The 23,644-nt window shown below is 35.6% G+C and overlaps 3 protein-coding genes across 6 annotated transcripts in view; 2 read left to right on the top strand and 1 right to left on the bottom strand.

Annotated features, from left to right (window-relative positions):
- Window positions 1–868: 868 nt before the first annotated feature.
- LOC107768260 (ribosome biogenesis regulatory protein homolog) lies at window positions 869–5,258 on the top strand. Its single transcript, XM_016587372.2, has 8 exons — window positions 869–1,053; window positions 2,727–2,877; window positions 3,301–3,352; window positions 3,444–3,572; window positions 3,882–3,999; window positions 4,273–4,456; window positions 4,540–4,653; window positions 4,766–5,258. The coding sequence occupies exons 1-8, from the start codon at window positions 959–961 to the stop codon at window positions 4,916–4,918; spliced, it is 996 nt and encodes a 331-aa protein (XP_016442858.1). The 5' UTR covers window positions 869–958; the 3' UTR covers window positions 4,919–5,258.
- Window positions 5,259–5,949: 691 nt separating this feature from the next.
- On the bottom strand, window positions 5,950–22,351 carry LOC107768259 (uncharacterized). Of its 4 annotated transcripts, none has more exons than XR_012704326.1 (11): window positions 21,969–22,351; window positions 11,814–11,867; window positions 10,723–10,835; window positions 10,503–10,631; window positions 9,552–9,667; window positions 8,934–9,015; window positions 8,058–8,117; window positions 7,869–7,976; window positions 7,572–7,617; window positions 6,669–6,929; window positions 5,950–6,319 (listed from the first exon to the last, which is right to left on the bottom strand). XR_012704326.1 is itself a non-coding variant. In XM_075241653.1 (9 exons), exons 2-9 carry the CDS (start codon window positions 10,822–10,824, stop codon window positions 6,721–6,723), a joined length of 852 nt encoding a protein of 283 aa, XP_075097754.1. In that variant the 5' UTR covers window positions 10,825–10,835; window positions 21,969–22,351; the 3' UTR covers window positions 6,497–6,720. The 4 variants fall into 4 exon arrangements, 1 of the variants encoding a protein (XP_075097754.1); XR_012704327.1 differs by having other exon boundaries at window positions 11,814–11,855; XR_012704325.1 differs by lacking the exon at window positions 11,814–11,867.
- LOC142175375 (uncharacterized) overlaps window positions 16,269–23,644 on the top strand; it is a 49,329-nt gene continuing 41,953 nt past the window's right edge. The window contains exon 1 of the mRNA XM_075241959.1: window positions 16,269–16,439. Within this exon, the coding sequence (XP_075098060.1) occupies window positions 16,269–16,439 (171 nt within the window). The remainder of the gene's footprint in view (window positions 16,440–23,644) is intronic.

Genomic DNA, 23,644 nt, shown 5'->3' with positions numbered 1-23,644 from the left:
ATAACAAGAAATTTGAAAAAGTAAGTGAGATATTCTCACAAATGAAAATCTATAGAATATTAAAGTAAAAATCAAAAGTAACATAATATATAATGAAGTATTATGTATGATTTTATTTATGTTGGGCCCGGACAAAGCCCGGACTTTCACTGCATAAGTGGTAAAAGGAAAAGCCTAATATTATAATTTAATTGCACGTGGCTAGTCAACCTAATAAAATTCAAAGCACTTTATTGGATAATAAAATTTAGAAAAATTAATCTAAATAGACCTCTTAAACTAAAAATCACCAAAAGAATGTATAATAGGGCAGAGAGACATGAAGAAAGAGATGTGTGCGCATTAGTTATTCCGTATTAAACACCTAATATTAAGAGATTCTTATTTATAATTAATTTATATATAATTAGTAAATTATATTGTTAAAAACTATAATTAAATTAAAAATCTTTTTAGTAGGAAAACACAAGTTTATAATATAATATAGCTAGATAAAAATCGTACTATTATAACGTGAAAGATTTTTTCTGACTTTGTTCGTGTCAACAAACAATTCGAAATACTTTGACATTTTAAAATATGCCCGAGTCAAATAGTAATGATTCGAAGTATTTCTTTTTATACTGTTTCGAAAATTCAAGGATTCAATCGTATGGATATGTTAAAAAGAGGATTTCCAATCCTAGCAGGAAAGGGAGAGAAACGGATACTCGAGCGTTTTAAGGGCTTTCCGACTTATATATGGTGGAAAGCTTGGGGTGAAATTAGAATATTTAATAAGTTAGTGGGCACTTTTAGTAATTTGTTTTCTTAAAACTGTAGGTCGCCTATAGAACCATCGACTTACAAAACATAAAATAAAATAAAAACTTAGAAATAAAGGACAGCCCAACTTCTTAAACCCTCGCTTCTCTTTCAGACATTTCGCAGAAAAACACACACACACACACAAAAAAAAATGGAGGCGGCTGCTCAAGAATCATACGAGATGGACTTAGGGAATCTCATGGCTTCATACCCACATCACAGCTTTGCTTCTCCTCCTTCGTCCAGGTTTCAGTTTCTTGAAAAGTTTCCTTCTTTAACATATACTGTTATTCTCTGTGCTTTTTAATACTAGAAAGATTGTATCTTTGATAGGATTTAGAGTATTTGATTCCACCTTTTTGATAATCTTTGCTTAATTTATGTTGCTTTTTATTTATTTATGGGGTTACAGAGTTCACACTTTTTGGTAATTTTAATTCTTTAATATGTAATATTATTCTCGTTGCGTTTTTTCTGTTGAAAGCTTGAATCTTTGAAAGGATTTAGAGCATTTTATTCCACCATTTGGATAGTTTTTGCTTTAATATTTGTTGTTTTGTTATTTATATGGTGATAGAGTCAATTTGGAGTAAAGGGGTAAACCTAAAATCACATGAAATCGTGTAGATTAGCTAAGGATTTAATGTGTATTGTAATCTATGTGCTTTTTTATGCGAAAGGTGGAATGGTTTTAGAGCATTTTATTCCACCCTTTGGATAATGTTTGCTTAAAAGTTATGTTGTTTTTTATTTATTTATGGAGTGATAAAGTCAACCTTTCGAAGTACAGGGGTAGACATAAAATTACATAAAATCGTGCAGACTTAGCTAAGAATTTAACATGTACTGTATTCTCTGTGCGTTTCTCTGGTTATGTTGTTTTTAATTTATGGGGTGACAAGAGTCAGCTTGGATTAAAGGGCTAGAATTAAACTTACAGGAAATCGTCAAAAGAGATATTTGAAAATTACCCTTCTTTTGCATGTCCTATGTTCTCTGTGCTTTTTTCTACTCGAAAGCTGGAAGTGACAGAGTCATCTTGGAGTAAAGGGGTAGAACGAAAATCACAAGGAAGTGTCAAAAGACTTAAAGATTTGGCGGAATCAGTGGAGACTTAGCCGTGGATATAAGAGGATGAAAGCAAAATATAGGTCTAAGTGATACCTAGCTAGTTGGGTTACACTGGTTAGCTATGTAGAGATAAGTGTGAGATCTAAAGAACTCCGAGTTTGCCTTTTAAAAGGGAAATCAGTTGGTATTGTTATAAAATGGACCTGAATAGAGGAGAATAGGTAGAGAGGATTCTGATGGGCAACCCCAATCAGCTTCCTTTTGAGTTTTCCCTTTGGGATGCGATCCTCAAAAGTTTACTGTTGGAATACGCTAATATCTCGGGGTCTGAGGGACTCATTTTTACTGAAATAAGGGGGGAGAACTTTACTAACTTCCAAGTATTCAATATTAAAGGCAGATTAAGCCGATTCTATTTTTGCAACAGTCAACATCATCATTGAGGAGTGCTGTGCGAGATGTCTAATTGTCTTGCTTCTATTTGAATCGCATCAAAAAGTTGTAATCTCGCGAGTTACATATTTCCTAGCGATCCCTTTAGCTTATACTTGCGTATTTAAGATGATTTTCAAGAAATATTTGCTTTATGCCATTTGCACCTAATTATTGAACACGTCAAGTTTTTGTAGAATGACATTCATGGAATTTCTTCTATGCTTCATACATTCTTGCTCCAAATATATAAGAAATGTTTCTATTAAAGTTGTTTTTTAGTTTAACTCGAGGGGAAGGAAAGTTGCTCGCAGTTTAACACTGTTGGCTCAAATTTGATGTTTTGACTAAGTTACAGTGATAAGGACACTCAACTGATTTCTTCTTCGTCGTATATTCTTGTTCCAAATATGTAGGGAGGAGCTTGTGAAGGAGTGTCTACAGGAGGGGACCAAGATAGTTCAAGCTATTGCAGATGCCCTCTTCAACTTACCTTCAACAGAAAGTCCTGATGGTCCTCTAGTCAAATTGCCTCAACCAAATACGAGATTGCCTCGAGAGAAGCCTGTAAAACCTCATTTCTATTATTTATGCAAGAATTGTGTGTTTTTCTTAATCAGTTGAGAGTTGTGTGTTAGTGTATGTATTAGCAACAATGAACTCATTTTTCCGGGCATTCACTATATTTTCAACAACTGAAAGTATTTTCTATTGAGTTGGTACTTGCTGATAAGGAATAGTCCAACCTCATAATGTCTTGGGGGCAGCATAAGTGAAACCTCATATGTGACTCGATCTCCAAATGTGAATTGAATTTGATATGCAGCATAAGCTATGAAAATGCAATTTAACCATATCCTTTTGCATGCTAGATATTACAATAGCTAGAGTTGGTTTTGGATCTTTTCATTTTATTTGATTCGTCTTCTATCCAGTTGCTTGAAAGTTAACTTGCGGTATCAATAGCTTAATATGATTTGCTTATTTCAGCTTCCAAAGCCTAAACCTCCTACAAAATGGGAAGTGTTCGCGAAGAAGAAAGGTGCTGTGTGAATGTCTTGTGGATTTTAGAACAGTTAATTCTTGATTTAATTGAATTTCATCATTTTTTTATGATTGAAAATGTCTTGCAGGTATACAAAAACGTAAGAAAGACAAGGTTGTTTTTGATGAACAAACTGGTTCATGGAAGCGCCGACATGGCTACGATCGCGTAAATGATGACAAAGATGTGCCAATCATTGAAGCCAAGGAAACTGATGGTAAATAAGAGAAATTTCATTCTTGCCTTCTGCAATATCTCGATTTGCTTTTAGGTCTCAAGCACGGCAAGAATTTTGAATCATAGAATTTAAAGGGTCATAACATCCTAAAATAAATGTGTCTTTAAGTCAAACTTCATTATCTCAGTTCTCAATGGATAGTGATTTTGATTGTACTCTCTTATGTCAATCAAGTTCGTACGATGATCACTATAGAGGAAAGCAACTTAATTTTGTGACGGAAGACCATATCTGCATTAGCATTTTGACTTTGCTCTGAAAATGTCCTCTCCCTGTTTGTTTTTTCAGAGCCTGGTCAAGATCCTTTTGCTAAGAGACAAGAAGAAAAGAAGAAGAGAGTAGAAAAGCAACAGAAAAATCGATTAAGTAACTTGAAGGAAGCTGCAAAAGCTGGTGCCTTGCCAAGGTCTTGTTCATCTAAACTTCTCATTGTTTTTCTGCAAAACCTTAATTCTTTATTAATTCCTGCCGTCTATGAAGATTGATTAGGTTTGTTGTTCCATGTGTCGAATCCTTTGTTTTAAAGATTCAGTTTTGACTAGCTATTGAGTATCCAATTGCTTAGCAGATTCCATTCAAGAAAATTATCAACCTCTGTTTCAATTGTCTTGAACCTTGCGTCTACCTTATTCTCTTAAACTCATGTTTTTGATGAACGGAGGTGTGTTTCTATTTGCAGTCATGTTCAGCTTGCTGCCACGGCACTGCCTATAACAGGAACACAAGCTGCACCGAGGAAAATTAGCAAGGATGAACTCGGTAATGTCGCTGGAATGGCAGCAAATGCAACAGCTAGTGGCGGAAAATTTGACAAGAAGTTACCTGGGGAAAAACCCCTAAAACATGACAAGAAGTACCGTAAGGTTTGTATTACGGGAAGCGCATGCTTAGATTTGCTAAGTTTTGAACATATTGTATGTCTAACTCCACTTTACTTTACAATCAGTTCCTGCCAGTTGCGGAAGGATCAGGAATGGGCTCCTTAGAGAAACAGCAAACCGAAAAGGTTCTAAACAAATTGATGGCCAAGAACTCCCACGAGATACTCAATGTGCAAAAGGTATGGTTTATGCGACCTTTTCCTGATGTCTCGACATATGTATATCTCTTTCATTTCATCGTGCTAAGAAAATTCCTAGGTGCTAATTTGTGTTGATTTGCCTATTCCACAGGCTGTAAACATGTACAATGTGAAAAAGGACAAGAACCGAAGGAACCAAGGAGGGAAATCGTCATCAACTCCAAGCAAGTTGAAGGTGAAGAAGTCACCTTACAAGAAATCATCAACAAAAGGGCCTACTTCAATTAAAGGAAAATCCAAGTGACTTCCATATTTCCTCATTGCAGAGTCAGGTCCAAGTTTTGATAGGTAGTAAAAGCTGAAATAGTGTAAGCATAATTAGTTCAATTGCTTATTCTTCTTTTTCACCAGAAAGAAAGTGTATAAGCTTCCTGCCGCAGAATTTTTTTTGGTCTGCTCTCCCCTTGGATTCAACAACGAATTCCTAAGTTTTGGCTCATATCTTATATAGTAAGTGATACGGAAAAGTACAGCAGAGGGAATATCTCTCTGGTTTGGCATTCTGATGTGGCAGTTGCCATTTGGAGGAGCAAAAATCTGATTATTTTGTATGTTAGAAGGAAAAAAAGGTAGATTTTATCTGATTATTCTTGAAAGAGGAAGTAGTATGGACTAAAGTAAGATATCTATAACACATGCACTCCAGAAAAATTTAATGGAGGGACAACTACCAAGGCTATCGTCAAGTCTATGACAGTCCAAATTAAATCTAAGTTTGTATGCTAAATGTTTAAGAGTTATTTCTTGGTTTCCTACCTGGTATTTGGTGCTCCCTTTGGGGGTTGACTAATTCAAATTTAAGCTGTAAAGTCCACTATGAGGTTACTTGTCTCCCTACGGCAAACTTTGATGTATATTCACTGATAACAATATGAGCTGTGAAGACAAATTTGATAGGCAAATGAATGCTAACTTATATTCAAATGGGAGCTCATGGGGCTGATAATGCTCTACACAATTTTAATGAGACTAATAAAATTGGCTGATAAAGAACATTGGTATTTGCTTTAACTTACAATATGAGAAGTTAAATAATTCCACTACTTTCAGAAATGGCCATATAGATACTTAGCTATATGAATCCTCTGTATCTATTTTGAGAATTAGTCATAATTAGATTTACTACAACATCCCTCCCTTTATCCGAGCTTGGGAGAAGCTCCAACGCACAGTTTCAAAACAACAGAAAGCTTAAAGTTTCAACAAAAGTAGAATCCATAGAATCCTACAAATTGTCAGTATCTAACCAGGAACCACTTGAATTACATCACAACATGAACAAAAATAGAAGCCTCAATATATATTTAAGAGTATAAGGAAACAATCAATCTTCTCTTGTTCTCTTTCCAGCACGCCATGATCAAGCTATATACATTCGGCAAAACGGTTAAAGATGTTAAGCAACAAAACTTCCCTAGCAGATAAGAGTATACTCCTAATAAATTCTAACAAATACTCTTTTCATTTATTGCACCAAAAATCTGACTACAAAATTTCAATTTTTCCTAATCAAGGCCATACAACAAACAAACAATGAAAAAGCAGCTTGCTCTTAACTCTGTTCCTTGTCATTTCCAAGGTCCCTCTCCGCTGCAGCAGCCATCAACTCATTGAATTTGCCACTCTTTCCCAGCACAATCTCAATCTAAGATTAAAGAATAAGGGTTGTTTGACTTCAGATATGCAGTTCCAATTTTTATGAAGCCCCCCACCCCCAAAAAAAGAACAAGAACAAGAAAAATGAAAGATCAAAATGATCAAAATGGGGGCATAATCCTCAGTAGGATATCTGAATCCATACTAAAGAGGGTCAGTGTCAGCCTTGGAAAAGAAGAATTGGTAATTGTCTTGGAAGTGCATCAAATAGATCAAATACACACACATACTCACATATATGTAAACATATATAACACTCCTCAAGAAGAGGAATGTTGTTCAAAAACAAGATTTACATATATAAAATAATTTTCAACAGCTTAGTGCTTAGTACGTACCCTTGTAGGTACATTAATCAATCAAAACTCTTATAGTCTCCGATATTGTGAACTAGGAAGACAGCAGACGTTTCTCTTCCTCCTCAAGTCTTTTTAACCATCTAAATCCAAGGTCAGATCCTGCTTTTGCAGCAATTTCAAATTGTTCTCTGGCCAGCTCAATCGGATTAAGCTCAAGATCAACTCCATTCCTCCTCGATATTCTGCTTGAGGACCCCCTCTTCACTAAAAATTTCGTAATTGATTCTGGAAGTTCCACACCTGAATGATGCCACATAAATAGAGAATCTTAATTTGCTGAGAACAAAAAGTCCAATATATACACGACGGGTAGTATATCATCTTGTATCTCTATACTCAAAGAATAATCAGGAATTTCTGTGCACTGGTGATAAGTTCATGATACCTTTTCCTCCACTAGTTCGATTAATGTTTTGTGGTGATCATTGATCAGCATCTTCCACCTTTTTTTATTTTCTTGTTTTCGATTATTCTTCCTTCCAATCTGAGCAAGTCATATTCCCTATTAGCATACCACTCCAACTATGACATCGTGGTCTTTTTCTTTAAACTTGAAATTTTTGCTTTTTAAAATGGTATGTCATTTAGCCTTTGAAAAAAGCTCGTAAGATATTCAATCAACTGTATTGCATCACTTAGCAGAAACTACAACCCACTAAGTAAACAATGAGAGGCAAATATAAGATGAAGCGACACACAGCTAAGTTGATAACAAGAGGGGACAGTCTCACTGTTAGATGTTATAGAATCCTTGTAAGAAGAGCAAGGACAAACTTTTGTTGTTTTTGAATTGTAAATATGGCTTCCACTACTGTCTTTGTGCTGATGATATATACAAATTGTTACCTTTCTCGAAAAAAGACAACTAGAGGGTCAGTCTACCTTGGAGTAGAAGGGATCCATAAGCTATAGCTGCTCCAGCATGACCCTACGTTCAAGCAAAGAAAATTAGGTGGGCTCTTGACTTATTTGCTAGTAAAACAATCTTCTACAAGATGGAAACAAATTACGCCAATCACAATTTGTCAACACGAATATGCTTTCCAAAATGTACTTTTTCTTTTAAGTTTAATATGAAAATCATTCTTTCACAACAGCATATAATTTGTCATTACATAATTAGACTATATGTACTGATTAATTGTAGTATTCAAAACAAGCAGTGAAAACGCTCTGTACCTTCTCGGATGCTCTATGGAAACACCACAATGCAGAGCCAACATCCTTTTTCATGCAATCCCCAGTAAGATACACAGCACCTAAGAGGTAAAGTGCACCTGGATGCAACTGAAAAAAAGAATTTTCGTAAGAAATTTGGGGCACTCATAAAAGGAAGAATAACTTCAGCTTTGCTAATAAAACACAAACCTGGTCAACAGCTTTCTCCAAGTAGTAAAATGCTTGCTGATCTGATTGCACATACTCGTTCTGCGAATATCATCCAATATTATACAAAAACAGTCAACTTTTACAGAATGTCTTTAAGGCAGAATAAGAGAACAATTCGAAGGAAACTCAATAAGGTAGTTGATTATGCACTCCTAAACCAATAATCTTCTGACGGACATTATGGAGCAAAATGCATATTCTTAAAACACCGAACTTATTAACCTATCAACAGAAGGAAAGTTTGTGAATGACCAAGCTAACAGAATGCTTAACACAGACTTATCTGACATGCTAACACTAATAGAACAGAGGGGTTTCACACAATAATTTCCCACTACTGCAACAGAGTATGTTAAAAGGCTTCAGTTATGTGATTACATTGCCCAACCAAAGAGGAATTGGTAAGCATTGTAAAAGCACATTGAGAAGGTGTCAGCATTACGTTTGCATAATTTCAAATGTAAAATATCTTGAAGAAATATGTCCCTAGCAGACTAGCTCCAAATCAGAACACAATAGATGGATATGCTCATAAGGCTGTGTTCCGAATTGCAGTAATGAAGAACAAAGTAATTAAGAGCAGAGGCCATTGCATGGAATTTGTAGTGCATGTCATTAGAGGAGTAAACAAGTCATACCAAGAAAAGGGAGATCCTCCATGCTAACCTTGTTTCAGAAATCAAAGTGATGTTAGCCAACTTTTGAGTTCTAAACTCAAACTAGTTTGCATAAGCGTTCAGATTATTTGTCACCGAACCAAGAAAGAGTCTTTAACACCATACGAGCTCATAGGTGGTGTAAGGATTAGTCGTTCTACTTGACAAAATTAATATGTTCCAACAAAGAAAACCACACCTCAACTCTTAGACGACAACCTAATTCAAATTGAGCATCTGGATCACCCATCTCTGCAGCTTCCACTAACAAAGCAGCCCCACTGTTATTAAAAATAGGAAGAAATTTTAGCTGTAAGTTTTGACAGTGTATTTCATGAAAAAGTGCTGAAAGAATTGTTCACGTCAATTTAATTACTCCTACATGAAAAGGTGCTGAAGGTACTACTCAAGTCAAACAAGAATTAACAACTCCCTCATCTCATAAGGAAATCATTCAGATAGACTTACGTATTATGCAACTAGTGATCAAACAAACTGAAAATCACTTAAATCAGTTAAGGAACTTTTTTAGAACCTAAATCATATACATGATGGCTTCTTTTCAATCATACAAAAACGAAAAACTTGAAACCTGTTATAGAGAGAATATTGACGTGAAGCTGGATTTATAATACTTATCTTTTTGTCAGAAAAAAAAAAAAAAAAAAAGGAAAAGCTTGAAACTTTTTAAGTGGATTATAAAGATCTATTTAGTCTTTACTTAAAAGAATGCAACAATAGCACATGAACAATGATAAGTGTCTGCACTTTGCAGATGCCAAATCTTCATTCGTCATACCAAATAGACAAAACTTACACAGCTTTACACGCCCCAGGGACATGGTACTTGAGATGCAGTTTTGAAAGCCAATATCTTGCATGGGTATTTGAGTTGTCTGCTTCCAGAGCCAACTCAAAATTCTCCTTTGCTGTCTAACACATAACCACCCAATGGGAAAATATTTGATAAGTCAAAATTCCAAGAAAAAGAATATTGATGGATAAACTCTACCAAGAAATACATGCTTAAGTATTACTACAAAAAAAAATCTAACATACATACAAAAAAAGAAATAGATTTAACAAGTGGAAGGTACTTCTCAGTAAATGTTGATTGATATAAGAGAGATGTAATCACGTGAGAGGGAAAGAAGCAAACAAAATATACAATGGTGATATTTTCATTAAGGAATTCGACTATAAACAGGACTGCTGTTGTAATTTAGCTACCAGACCAAAAGTGGCTGCTTCTTCCATTTCCGTGGAATACCCTCGATTCTTCCTTAAAACAGAAAGACTAATTGACATCCTCCATCTTCAAACTCAGAAGACAGCAAAAAGCATAAGTAGGGTGCTTGACAAGGCAAGGATCAGAGGGTTACCTCAAATGCAGCCACATGGGAAGCTAAATTTACTCCTAAAAGATCAATAAATTTACTTAATTGAACCAGCTCTCTTTACAAGCATTAGTAGCAACTAACTTCCATGACTTATTCAAGGGACCGAAGAAAACATTATGACTAATGAGCTACTTTCTTCATGTTGCAATCTCCTAAACAGACGTATGGCAAGGATAACACGCTATTCTAAGGACATAAATATGAAAACTTGACAACAATGTCTCTGGGTGTAACAACACAACACAAAATAAATGGAGATAGTAGCAAGCACTGACAGAAGTAAAAACACAGACACAGACACATTAACTTCGAAAGAACCATAAATAAAAGTAGAGCAACAGTATCGAGCTATTTGCTACTAAACGTACCCTAAGTGAAGGAATGAGACGTTTGTCATTAAGCTCACAATAATCAATTACTCTATCAACTTCCTGCAGAGCATTCCACCCCCTAGCTATGTACTCCATCGCCTTCTTATTTCTGCTGTGCATTCCCCTCTATCACAGAAACAAAAGTCAGCACTAAATGAAACTAGAATGCATATCACCACTGTCCCATAATTGGATTGACGGGATTTGAAAATTTTACCTCTAGATGGAACTGGAAAGGATGACGACAATGCTGTTTAGTGACAGCTGGATGATAACTAAGTTTTTTATAGACAGCCTTTAGAAGGAATGATCTGAACATTATCTTCCTGCCTGCATTAACAACCATAAGGATCTTAGTTTCAACTCATTGAAGAAAGCACAAATACAAGAATCACCATCAAGGGAAATATTTAAAGATATAATTTTAGTACAACATGAATAGAACAGATAAAAAGTGTCTTTAAAAATGTGAATGCACATTAACAATAAATATGAGGGAGAATTTATATCCAGATAGAATGAGAGTCTAGATTTATTTCATTCTCAACCATGCTCAAGTGAGGCACGCCAAAAATATGCACATACATTAAAGGATGGAGATATTTTTTTTCATGTGTCTCTGTGTGTGTGTGTGTGTTGGGGGGGGGGGGGGGGGGATGATGTCTACGCTTCATTGATATTTAAACACGCGAAAAGAAGACAAATTACGATGTAATTTCACAAAGGGTTTCATATCCTAACACATACAAATGATGCGTCAAATGCTCCTTGGTTTTTCATCTTTAGCAATGGGTAGCAGTGGAGCCATAAATTCTAACAAGGGGGTTCAAAAAGCACTACACTAAAGATTTTATTTATGTAAAGGGAAGTTCTATATAAACATAAAATATTTGTTTACCCATATACTTCGTACAATTTTTCGGGCGAAGGGGATTCAATTGAAACTACCAGTCAGCTCTTCATGTTTTAACCAATGAATAACCTCAGACAACCAAAATTCGATATAATAACCCACATTTGTGACTCATCAAAATCTTACAACATAGTAAAATTCTTAAGCCATTTCTTTGGGAGATCCCAAAAACTGAGCTTGCGTGAGCTTCTGTAGAAAGCGTTCTATTTTTGTCGAAAAAAGTTCACTTTTTTTACAAGAAAATTCCAAACTCAGTTTTTCAAATCTTTCAAAAACTCAAAAACTAGTTTTAGAGAAGAACTTCAAAACAAACCCCTTAAATCTGATTTATGAATATACCCCATGTAAATTATTTTCGTAAAAAAAAAATACATTAAATATTTAAACTCATCTACCTTCTTAGCAACTGAAGCTCGGCCAATAGTGGTCGCTCCGAACTACAAAGAAGACTGATTGCAGCTTTTAGAAAATACTTCCTCTTTGGAATGGACTGAAGAAAAAGTAGGGCAAAGAGCGCCAATTGCCAATTCAGGCAAGGAATCTGCATTTGTTTATTATTTGACAAATTGGGCAATTTGGTATCTGAGCTTCTCCTGTGTTTTTATTTTCTGCTCTCTTCTGTTCTATTGTGATTTCTTTTATGCCTTATTTGGGTGGTTGTTACATATGTTCCATAATGTATCATGTTATGAAATATAGCTCAAAGTAACAATATAGAACAAGGAAAAACAAGCTAAGAGATATAGAGAGAAAGAGAGGAGAGATTCTCATTTCTTCAATTGTGTTTTATTTACTATCTATTACAAGGCCTTTATATAGGCATGAAAAGTGAAGAATGTGGAATGGTCACTGCATAAATATGTCATTAAACATGTCATTAAGCATTTGAGAGGAAGATCATGGGGGAGGTTATGGAGTTACAATCATAACTCCATAAGTATTAGAGTAGTGGGAGTTATGGAGATAATGGAGAAGAGTAGACATCCACCATAATTTAATTTTTCTTATAACACTCCCCCCTTGAATGTCCATAGATAATGTGCCTCGTTAAAACCTTATTAGGAAAAAACCTTATGAAAAAAATATCCTAGTGAAGGAAAAAGAGTACACATGTTTATAAATACGCCTTTTGGTTGCCTCGTTAAAAACCTTGCAAGGAAAACCCAGTGGGACAAAACCTTGTAAGGGAAAAAGAGTATAACGCGTATTAACTCCCCCTGATGAGAGCATCAATTCACATCCTTGAGCCTTCGCATCCCAATCTTGTACACTAGTTTCTTGAAGGTTGACGTCGGTAGAGATTTGGTGAACAAATCAGCTATATTATCACTTGAACGAATCTGTTGCACATTGATATCACCATTCTTTTGAAGATCATGTGTGAAAAATAACTTTGGTGAAATGTGCTTTGTTCCATCTCCTTTTATGAATCCTCCCTTCAATTGAGCTATGCATGATGTATTGTCTTCATACAAATTTGTGAGTAGTTTGTCACACTTCAAACCACATTTGTCTCGAATAAGATGTATTATAGACCTCAACCATACACATTCTCGACTTGCTTCATAAATAACAATTATCTCCTCATGATTAGAAGAAGTAGCCACGATTGATTGCTTAGTCGATCGCCAAGATATGGCAGTGCCTCCACATGTAAACACATAGCCTGTTTGCTCAGATAAATACCCAGCATCGGCATAACCAACAAGATCGGGACTGCAATCATTGCCATAAAATAAGCCCATATTGGTAGTCCCTTTTAGATATTGCAATATGTGTTTGATTCCATTTCAATGTCTCAGAGCTATATCTTGCTAAGACATTAACTGAAAAAGTTATGCCATGCCTTGTTGTGTTAGCAAGATACATTAGTGCACCAATTGCACTAAGATATGGTACTTCAGGACCAAGAAGCTTTTCATTCTTTTCTTGAGGTCGGAACGAATCCTTGTTCATATCAAGTGATCGAACAACCATCAGATTACTTAATGGATGTGCTCCATCCATGTAAAACCGAGACATAATTTTGTCTTTCCGAGATCTTTCATCTCGAATTCCTTCTTTAAATAATCAATTGCTTTTTGGAGTTATGTAGGAGTTCCAATAAGGATTATGTCATCAGCATATACAGCAAATACAACAAACTTCGATGTTGTTTTCTTTATAAAAACACATGGACAAATGGCATCATTTATATAACCTTCCTTTAATAAATACTCACTAAGGCGATTATACGACATTCTTCCAGATTGCTTCAGACCATACAAAGATCTTTGCAATTTGATTGAAAACATTTCCCGAGACTTTGAATTATGTGCGTCGGGCATTTTAAATCCCTCGGGAATTTTCATATATATTTCATTATCAAGTGATCCATAAAAGTAGGCGGTAACCACATCCATTAAATGCATGTCAAGCTTTTCATGGACAGCAAAACTAATGAGATAACGAAATGTTATTGTATCCATAACAGGTGAATATGTCTCTTCATGAAAATCCTTGTGTAACAAGGCGTGCCTTATATCTTTGTGAAAATCCTTGTGTAACAAGGCGTGCCTTGTATCTTTGTACCTCATTTTTCTCCTTTCTCTTACGTACAAAGACCCATTTATAGCCAACAGGCTTAACGCCATTAGGTGTTTGGACTACATTCCCAAAAACTTCACGTTTCGCAAGTGAATCCAACTCAGATTAGATTGCTTCTTGCCATTTTGGCCAATCACGTCTTTGTCGACATTCTCCAACAGATTGAGGTTCAAGATACTCATTATCTTGCATAATGCTAGATGCAACATTGTATGCAAAGACATAATCCACCACTATATTCAATCGATTCAAATCTATCTCAATATCGATTGAATTTATTGATAGTTCCTTATTTTCTCGAGTCTCGGGCTTATTGATTTCCTCATGAATGGTTAAATCATGGGTTTCTTTATGAGGCTCTTTCGTAGTGTCATCTTGATCTTTATGAGGCACGTGGATCAAGGTCAGACATTGATGGATTTTTCCACAAAATTTCCTGTTTGGTTTCACCAATTTCTCCCCCTAATTTTGGGAAAAGTGTCTCATCGAATCGACAGTATGCAAATCAAGCAGTGAACAAATCCCTCGTTAATGTTTCGAGGTAGCGAATCATGCAAGGCGATTCAAACCCAACATATATTCCTAACCTTCTTTGGGGACCCATTTTGGTGCGATATGGCGGTGCTACAGGCACATATACCGCGCATCCAAAAATTCTTAAATGGGATATATTAGGTTCATAACCCAAAACTAATTGCAACGGGGAATATTTATAATAATTTGTCGGTCTGAGACGAAGTAGCATTGCTGCATGCAAAATGGAATGACCCCAAACAGAAGTGCGTAACCTCGTTTTCATGAGTAACGGTCTTGCTATCAATTGCAGACGTTTAATCAAAGACTCTGCAAGGCCATTTTGAGTGTGAACATGAGCTACAGGATGTTCCACTACTACTCATGTAAAGAACTGTGATTACATGATGTTTATTCACTAGTTACTACGAATATGCAAAAAAAACATTAATCATCTTTAACCACGGATCCATCACCGATCAAGTGGTCTATTTTTCCATCAGGGTGCTCAAAGAAATCTGCCACATCCAAGTGGGTGATGTCAAATTAGCTTCAGGGCCTTTATTTTTTAGAGATGCTTGATAAAGCTCAACCAAAAACCGCAACAATAGCATTCAGCTTCTGAACCCTTTGCCTCTGGCTTCTCATCTTTCCCTTTCCACTTTTGGAAGTTACTTTTCTTTGAGGAATGATTAACACTAGGAAAATTTCTTCCTTGGCCACGGCCACGACCTTCTCCACGCTTAACATAATGGGAAATCACCTCATCCACTTTAGGCAATGGTGTAGACCCAGTGGGTCGATTTTCGTGATTTCTCATAAGCAAGTCGTTGTTTCGTTCAGCCATAAGAAGAAGAGAAATCAACTCAGAGTACTTCTTGAAACCTTTCTCTCGGTACTGCGGTTGGAAGACCATATTGGAGGCATGAAACGTTGTGAATGTTTTTTGAAGCATATCATAGTCACTGATATTATCTCCACAGAGTTTCAATTTAGAAGTAATTCTGAACATCGCAGAATTATATTCAGAAAGAGACTTAAAGTCTTGGAGCCTCGGATGAGCCCAATCATATCGTGCTTGTGGAAGCGTGACCAACTTTAAGTTGTCATATCTTTCCTTTAAACCATTCCACAAAACAAGTGGATCTTTGAATGTGAGATATTCTATTTTCAACCCTCCACCAAGGTGATGGCGCAAGAAAATCAAGGACTTAACACAGTCTTGGGTAGATGCTTTATTTTTATCTTTAATGGTGTCTCCAAGACCCATTGCATCTAAATGGATTTCAGCATCTAACACCCATGTCATATAGTTCTTGCCCGAAATTTCATATTTCTGAATATAATTCTGCGATGTTCAGAATTATTTTTAAATTGAAACTCTGTGGAGATACTATCAGTGACTATGATATGATTCAAAAAAACATTCACAACATTTCATGCCTCCAATATGGTCTTGCAACAGTAGTACCGAGAGAAAGGTTTCAAAAAGTACTCTGAGTTGATTTCTCTCCTCCTTGTGGCTGAACGAAACAACGACTTGCTTATGAGAAATCACGAAAATCTACCCACTGGGTCTATACCATTGCCTCCCATTATGCTAAGCGTGGAAAAGGCCGTGGCCCTGTTCATAGCCGTGGCCGTGGCAAAGGAAGAAATTTTCCTGGTATTAATCATTCCCCAAAGAAAAATAACTTCCAAAAGTGGAAAAGGAAAGATGAGAAGCCAAAGGCAAAGGGTTCAGAAACTGAATGTTATCGTTGTGGTTTTTGGTTGAGCTTTATCAAGCATCTCTAAAAAATAAAGGCATTGAAGCTAATTTTGTCTATGACAATGAATTTGACATTACCCACTTGGATGTGGCAGATTTCTTTGAGCACCCTGATGGAAAAATATACCACTTGATCGGTGATGGATCCGTGGTTAAAGATGATTGAGTAGTTTGATTGTTTTTGCATATTCGTAGTAACTAGTGAATAAACATCATGTAATCACAGTTCTTTACATGAGTAGTGGTCATTCGTATCAATTAGTACTATTTATTTTATTGAATAGTGTTAGTTCGTTTTAATTAAATATAGTTCTAGACTTCTAGTATTCTATAACAGATTTGTCCGCACTTATAATATTTGTGTTCAAGCAAATGGTTTGTCAGCCTATAATATTTGCGTTCAAGCAAATGGTTTTTTTTTTTTAAAAACATACTTGTTGGTAAAATTATTTGACATTATTTGTTTCAAATTGTTTTCTTAAACGTTATTTTTAAACCAAATGAATTGAAATGACTTGCGCCATATTTATAGCTTGCGTCATTAATACACGTAATTAGCTATTTTTCTCTGCACATATATTTAATTCTTAATATATATCCCTTAATTATTTCAACCAACATATAACTTCTATACCTTTGAGTATTTATACTGGTTGGAGAGTTTGACTTGCTATTTGTAGTCATATTCTGAGTTTGCTCGAAATTACATTAAAAAATCATTATTGAATAATTGGTTTAAATTTATTTCTTTCCTTTTTCTCTGAAAGTACTGATATTTATTCATATACTTCTCTTTGTATGTCAAACCATGGGAAGCAAATATGGATATTGTCACAAAGCAAACTTGGATCAAAGTTGAATTGTAAAAATATTTGTTTAATTGATTTATGTACACATACAATATTCAAAGAGAAGAAATATTTCTCTCATTTAAGTATGTGTAAGGCAGATGTTACTACAATTTCTGGTAGTAGTAATCTAATTGAAGGCTCTGAAAGAGCTACTATAACTCTGCCTAGGGGAACAATATTTGTCATAGATAATGCAATGTTCCATGATCTTCTTCTCAAATGCTTAATGACATGTTCAATGACATATTTATGTAGTGACCACTGACCATTCCACTCACTATTTTACAATAGTGATTCTTCACTTTTCATGCCTATATAAAGGCCTTGTAATAGATAGGAAATAAAACACAATTGAAGAAGAAATAAGAATCTCTCATCTCTTTTTCTCTATATCTCTTAGCTTATTTTTCCTTGTTCTGTATTATTGCTTTGAGCTATATTTCATAACACGTATCAGCACGAGACTCTACCGTCTCAAGAAGCTCTTTGAGAAGACTAAGGTATAATTTTTTTTTTTTTAAATTATGATTGATATTATAAAAAGAAAGTTCGTTGCCCTTGAAATTTCGGGCAAAAACTATATGACATGGGTGTTGGATGCTGATATCCATTTAGATACAATGGGTTTTGGAGACGCCATTAAAGATAAAAATAAAGCATCTATCCAAGACTGTGCTAAGGCCTTGATTTTCTTGCGCCATCACCTTGATGACGGGTTGAAAATAGAATATCTCACGGTCAAAGATTCACTTGTTATGTGGAATGGCTGAAGGGAAAGATATGACAACTTAAAGTTGGTCACTCCTCCACAAACACGATATGATTGGGCTCATATGAGGCTCCAAGGCTTATTGCATCTAAATGGATTTCATCATCCAACACCCATGTCATATAGTTCTTGCCCGAAATTTCAAGGGCAACGAACTTTCTTTTCATAATGTATTATATATATTTTTTGTTTTAATAAATAGTATCATATAGTATCGAATAGTAATGTTTTGAAAAACTATATGTTTTTCGTCATTTTATAATATCATATACCATCAATTTGTAGAATATGCTTACAATATTAATTAAAAAAAATAGAGTACGGATACAGTAATTATTAGAAAGGTGGGGTAAAAAATAAAATGGAATTATAGTAAGAGAAAAATAAGAAAAAAAATAAGATAAGAACGCGACCGCAGAACAAAAGAATTAGTTCAATTCGAATAGGAGAGTTAAAGACCAATACTCATTGCTTCGACATGACTAACGTTGCTTCTTGGCGTATCAGGTTCATTTTTTGGTGTTTCGGGGTTATGCAACACGAATTTATGACTATATCTACTTTTTCATGTGTATTAGTACATGTTGATTTTTCTTAAAAAAAATTGACAGACTCTAATCGGCCTGAAAATTCATAGCAACCAATACTCATAGCTTCGCTATGACTTTCGAGTTTATTTTATGGCGTTTTGAGGTCATGCAACAAGAATTTATAATTATATCTATTTTTTCGTGTATATTAGTACATGTTCAGTTTGAAGAATCTTTTTGACGAACTCTGATTGGACTGAAAATTTGTAGGTCTATAGGGAACGACCTAGTGACTAATACTCATAGTTTCGTCATGGCTTTCGAGTTCATTTTATAGCATTTCGAGGTCATGCAATACAAATTTATGATTATATTCACTTTTTCGTGTGAATTAGCACATAATGATTTTGTAAACAATATTTGACATACTCTGATTAGCCTGAAATTTTAAATTGCTTTACCATGACTTTCGGGTTTATTTTTTTAGTATTTCAGCTTTCAGGGTGATACAACACGAATTTATGACTATATCCATTCCCAGATTTTCGTATGGACCTAAACGCCAAAAATCGAAGAACGGTGAAGCGATGTCCATTGTTCCTCAGGTCGTTTTTTATGGGCCGATAAAATTTTAGGCGATTCGGGTTCGACCGGATGAATGCAGATAGTGTGGGCTATAGCACATGAAAATCATGGCGAGGAACGGTCATGGCAAAGCAATGAATATTGTTCCTTAGGTCGTTTCTTATGGGCCGCACAAATTTTAGTCGATTCGGGTCTGGTCGCCTAGATACATGCAAATAGCACACGAAAATCTGGGAATGACCGTTACTCGTTTTTTTGTGTTTTAGGGCCATAAAACAGAAATTCCGCACCATTTCCAGATTTTCGTGTGCTATAAACTACGCTTTCTGCATGGGCCCTGGCACCCGGACCCGGATCGCCTAAAATTCTGTCGGCCCATAAAAACGACCTAAGGAACAATAGTCACCGCCTCACCATGATCGTTACTCGTTTATTAGATTTTCGTTTGCTATAGCCCACGCCTCTTGCATGGGTCCGAGCATCTGGTCCCGGATCGCCTAAATTTTTTCGGCCCATCAAAAACGACCTAAGGAATAATAGTAACCGCCTCGCCATGACCGTAACTCGTTTTTTGGCGTTTTAGGGCCATAAAACTGGAATGGCGACCGGTGGCCAGATTTTTGTAAGCTATAGCCCACGCCTCCTCCATGAGTCCGGGCGCCCGGACCCGAATCACCTTATATTTTGCTGCCCATCAAAAACGACCTAAGGAACATAAGACCGTTACTCATTTTTTGGCATTTAAGGGCCATAAAACTGGAGTTCCACCCATTTCCTAGATTTTCGTGTCCTATAGCCAACGCCTCCTGCATGGGCCCTGGCGCCGGACCCGGATAGCCTAAAATTTTACCGGCCTATCAAAAACGACCTAAGGAACAATAGTCACCGTCTCGCCATGATTACTATGTTATATTACTATATTGGCGTTTTAGGGTCATAAAATTGGAATTCCGTCCGATTACTATGTTATAGCCCACGCCTCCTGCATGGGCCCGGGTATCACACCTCCTATTCCGAGGAAAGGGCAAAGAAGTTTTTCCAATTTTAAGTGACATTTATTGAAAATTGATTGATTTATTTTATTTAAAGAGTCGCCACTTGGAATAATTATTTACGGCGTCCCAAGTCGCCATTTATTTTAAAATCTCAATTCAAGGAAGTTTGACTCTGGGAAACACAAAAGACCGGGTAAGAAATTATGTTAACCCAGGGAAGGTGTGAGGCACTCCCGGATTCCGTGGTTTTAGCACGGTTGCTCTACTATTAAACTCGGCTTAGTTATTTGATTATTACTTGTTTTAAACCTATTATGCGTGTTTACCTTTTTACCGCTTTTATTTGTACATTTTAATTTATTATGGAGTTTATTGAAAATAAATCGCGATGTCGCGCACTTGTTGGTTTAGTACATATTGCAAATCACACCGCGTGAAACGCTCCCGCGATTCGCAACTTGTGTATTATTATTATCATTATTATTTTGAAGTTGTGAGGTCAAATCACGCGAACGTGCACTTGAATTTAGAGTTATGTATCATAGCTATGCCACGGGAACCGTACCCATATCCACGATAATTTATGATTATTAATCGCGCCTTAAGCAAGCTACGATGTTCATGAGTTATTTTCTTAAGCTAACTGAAATTGTTGCAAGGCCATGAATTATGGAATTATTTGTGGAAGAATTATAAGATTCACATTTACATTAAATTAGTGAAATTGTCAAGCTATCCCTTTGTTTTGAAAATAAAAACGAGTTCTTTATCTTGGTATTCAACCTCTCCGCTGCCCAATTAGCTCTTAATTCAATCAATTCAATGGCTAAATTACTGCAACAATCTAATTAGAAACTAACTAATGCCTAACTCTACGTTCACAACCATACTAAAGGTAAACTAAGGACCAAAGTTAGAGCCACCAATATCTCACACTAATTTCGAAACAGGAAACAAAATGTTGCAAAAGATGTGAGCTTTAAACATAAGAGAATATCAAGTAACATGACTAAATACATGATAAGACATGAAATCAGGCCAACTTCGCACCAAATATGTAGGCATCGAGGAGTAATGGAGGAAAATATCCAATTTTTACCATACAATGATCTTCTAAATTCCTAAATAGCATATAGTACTTTGGTATTAACAAATATTAATCAAATAGAAGCTAATTTCGAATCAGGCAGAAGCTAAGCATCATAAACTAAACTCAAACAACTGAAACAAAATCACTTAAACATTCAACTCTTTAAAACAGGGAACAGATGGCTGGAAATGGACCTGAAACTCATGAAATTCTTCAAGGATTTGATAAAGCAAATTTGTACATAGAGAATTATTCTTCTAGCACCAATGAAACCTTATCAACGAAACCCGAACTAGAGACCTCGTCGTGAACCTCAACGAGCTCAAATTAAGAACTTTGTTGCTAACGGAACTTCAAACCGAAATTGACAACTCGAACGGACTCAACTCGAACTCATTGGTGATCTACGTTGTTGTGCTATATTTTCGGTGTTTGGAGGTGTGGTTAACACTGGGATTTGGGGCTGTTTTTGGACAGTTTTTGCAGCTGTTCTTGAGGGAGTTTCAGGTGGTCTTTGTGACTGTTAAAGGCAGGTTTTCCGCTACTTTTCACTGAGCTCTTATGGAGCTTCTTACATGATTAAAAATGGAGGATAATAAGAGTTTCTCCTGAATTTCTTAAATGTTTATATTCAACAGCAGTTATGATAATCTACTGAGGCACTAGCACTTGGCATGAATCAATTCATTACTCAATCAATAAACAAACCATCACAGAATCAATCCGACTTTAGATCTACTGAAAATAGTCTAATCAGGAAGAATTTAGCACAGGAGAACAGAAACGAAGCGGGATTCTATAGAAGACAAAGGAACTAATTCATTATTTGCAAGCAGTAACTCGAATTCAAAGATAAGTACCTGATTGCGCAGGAATCACTCTAAAAATGCCAAATAAAGGCTAAGAAGAAAACGGGATGAAGTTCCACTGCTACCTCAATCGAAATCACAGCAATTCAACACCAAATCACTCCTTGATAACCCAGAAATTACAGAGTAAATCGGTAAATCGAAACAGGTTCGAAATTTCTTTTCACTACAATTTTGAATTTCCAGAACTGAAAAAATGCTCACTCTCCGCTGCTCCTGTTTTTGTTTTTTGGTTTTTTCGAATCTCAGTATGGGAATCGATGTGAGAGTGATATCGATGAGAGAGTGAATCAGTCCGTACGTGTGTGCGCGAATGAAATCTGAAAAGGAGAGGGGATTGGGTCGTGTATTTGGGGTGAAGCTGGGCGGGGAAGTGCGCACATAGTCGCTAATTAGAGATGTGTTTATTTTTTAGCCACTATTTTAAATGTATTTACTCTTTAACCAGTACTTAATAAAGTTTTACCCGTCGAACAAAAATACACATGTGCTAGACATAGGTATTATGTAAATATTAAAGATATGGTATCGTTAACTCCATGAATGTTGTGTAAATATTTAGGACAAAGTGTCCTATATTTGCTCCTTCTGCTACTAAACTTTCGGACATCATGTCCTTAACTTTATATGTGCAGTGTAAATGTTAAGGACATTGTGTCCTTAACTTCATGTGTGCAATGTAAATATTAAGGACATAATATCATTAACTTATATTTGCAACTTCGGTTGTTAAACTTTAGGACATCATATCTTTAATTCATATGTATAGTGTAAATTTTAAGGACATGGTGTCCTTAACTTCATGTATGCAATGAGAATGTTAAAGACATAATGTCCTTAACTCGTATTTGCACCTCCTGTTGTTAAACTTTAGGACATCATGTCGTTAACTTCATATGTGCAGTGTAAATGTTAAGGACGTGGTATCCTTAACTTTATATGTTCATTGTAAATGTTAAGGACATAGTGTCCTTAACTTCATGAGTGATGTGTAAATATTAAGGACAAAGTGTCTTATATTTGCACCTTCTGCTGATAAACTTTAGGACATCATGTCCTTAACTTCATATGTACAGTGTAAATGTTAAGGACATGGTGTCTTTAGCTTCATGTGTGTAATGTAAATGTTAAGGACATAATATTATTAACTTGTATTTACAACTTCTGTTATTAAACTTTAGGACATCATGTCCTTAACTTCATACGTGTAGTGTAAATGTTAAGGACGTGGTGTGCTTAACTTCATGTGTGCAATGTAAATGTTAAAGACATAGTGTCCTTAGCTTCATGAGTGATGTGTAAATATTAAGGACATGTTGTCCTTAACTTCATATGTGCAGTGTAAATGTTAATGACATGGTGTCCTTAACTTCATGTGTGCAATGTAAATGTTAAGGACATAGTGTCCTTAACTTCATGAGTGATGTGTAAATATTAAGGACATGGTGTCCTTAACTTCATATGCGATGTGTAAATGTTAAGGACATGGTGTCCTTAACTTCATGTGTGCAATGTAAATGTTAAGGATATAATATCATTAACTTGTATTTGCAACTTCTGTTGTTAAACTTTAGGACATCATGTTTTTAACTTCATATGTGCAATATAAATATTAAGGACATGGTGTCTTTAACTTCATATGTGTAGTGTAAATGTTAAGGACACGG

This window comes from Nicotiana tabacum, chromosome 21 (assembly GCF_000715075.1).
Source record: "Nicotiana tabacum cultivar K326 chromosome 21, ASM71507v2, whole genome shotgun sequence".
Lineage (NCBI taxonomy): Eukaryota > Viridiplantae > Streptophyta > Magnoliopsida > Solanales > Solanaceae > Nicotiana > Nicotiana tabacum.
The sequence above is the reverse complement of the archived record's forward strand: the minus strand, read 5'-3'. Positions and strand labels throughout refer to the sequence as shown.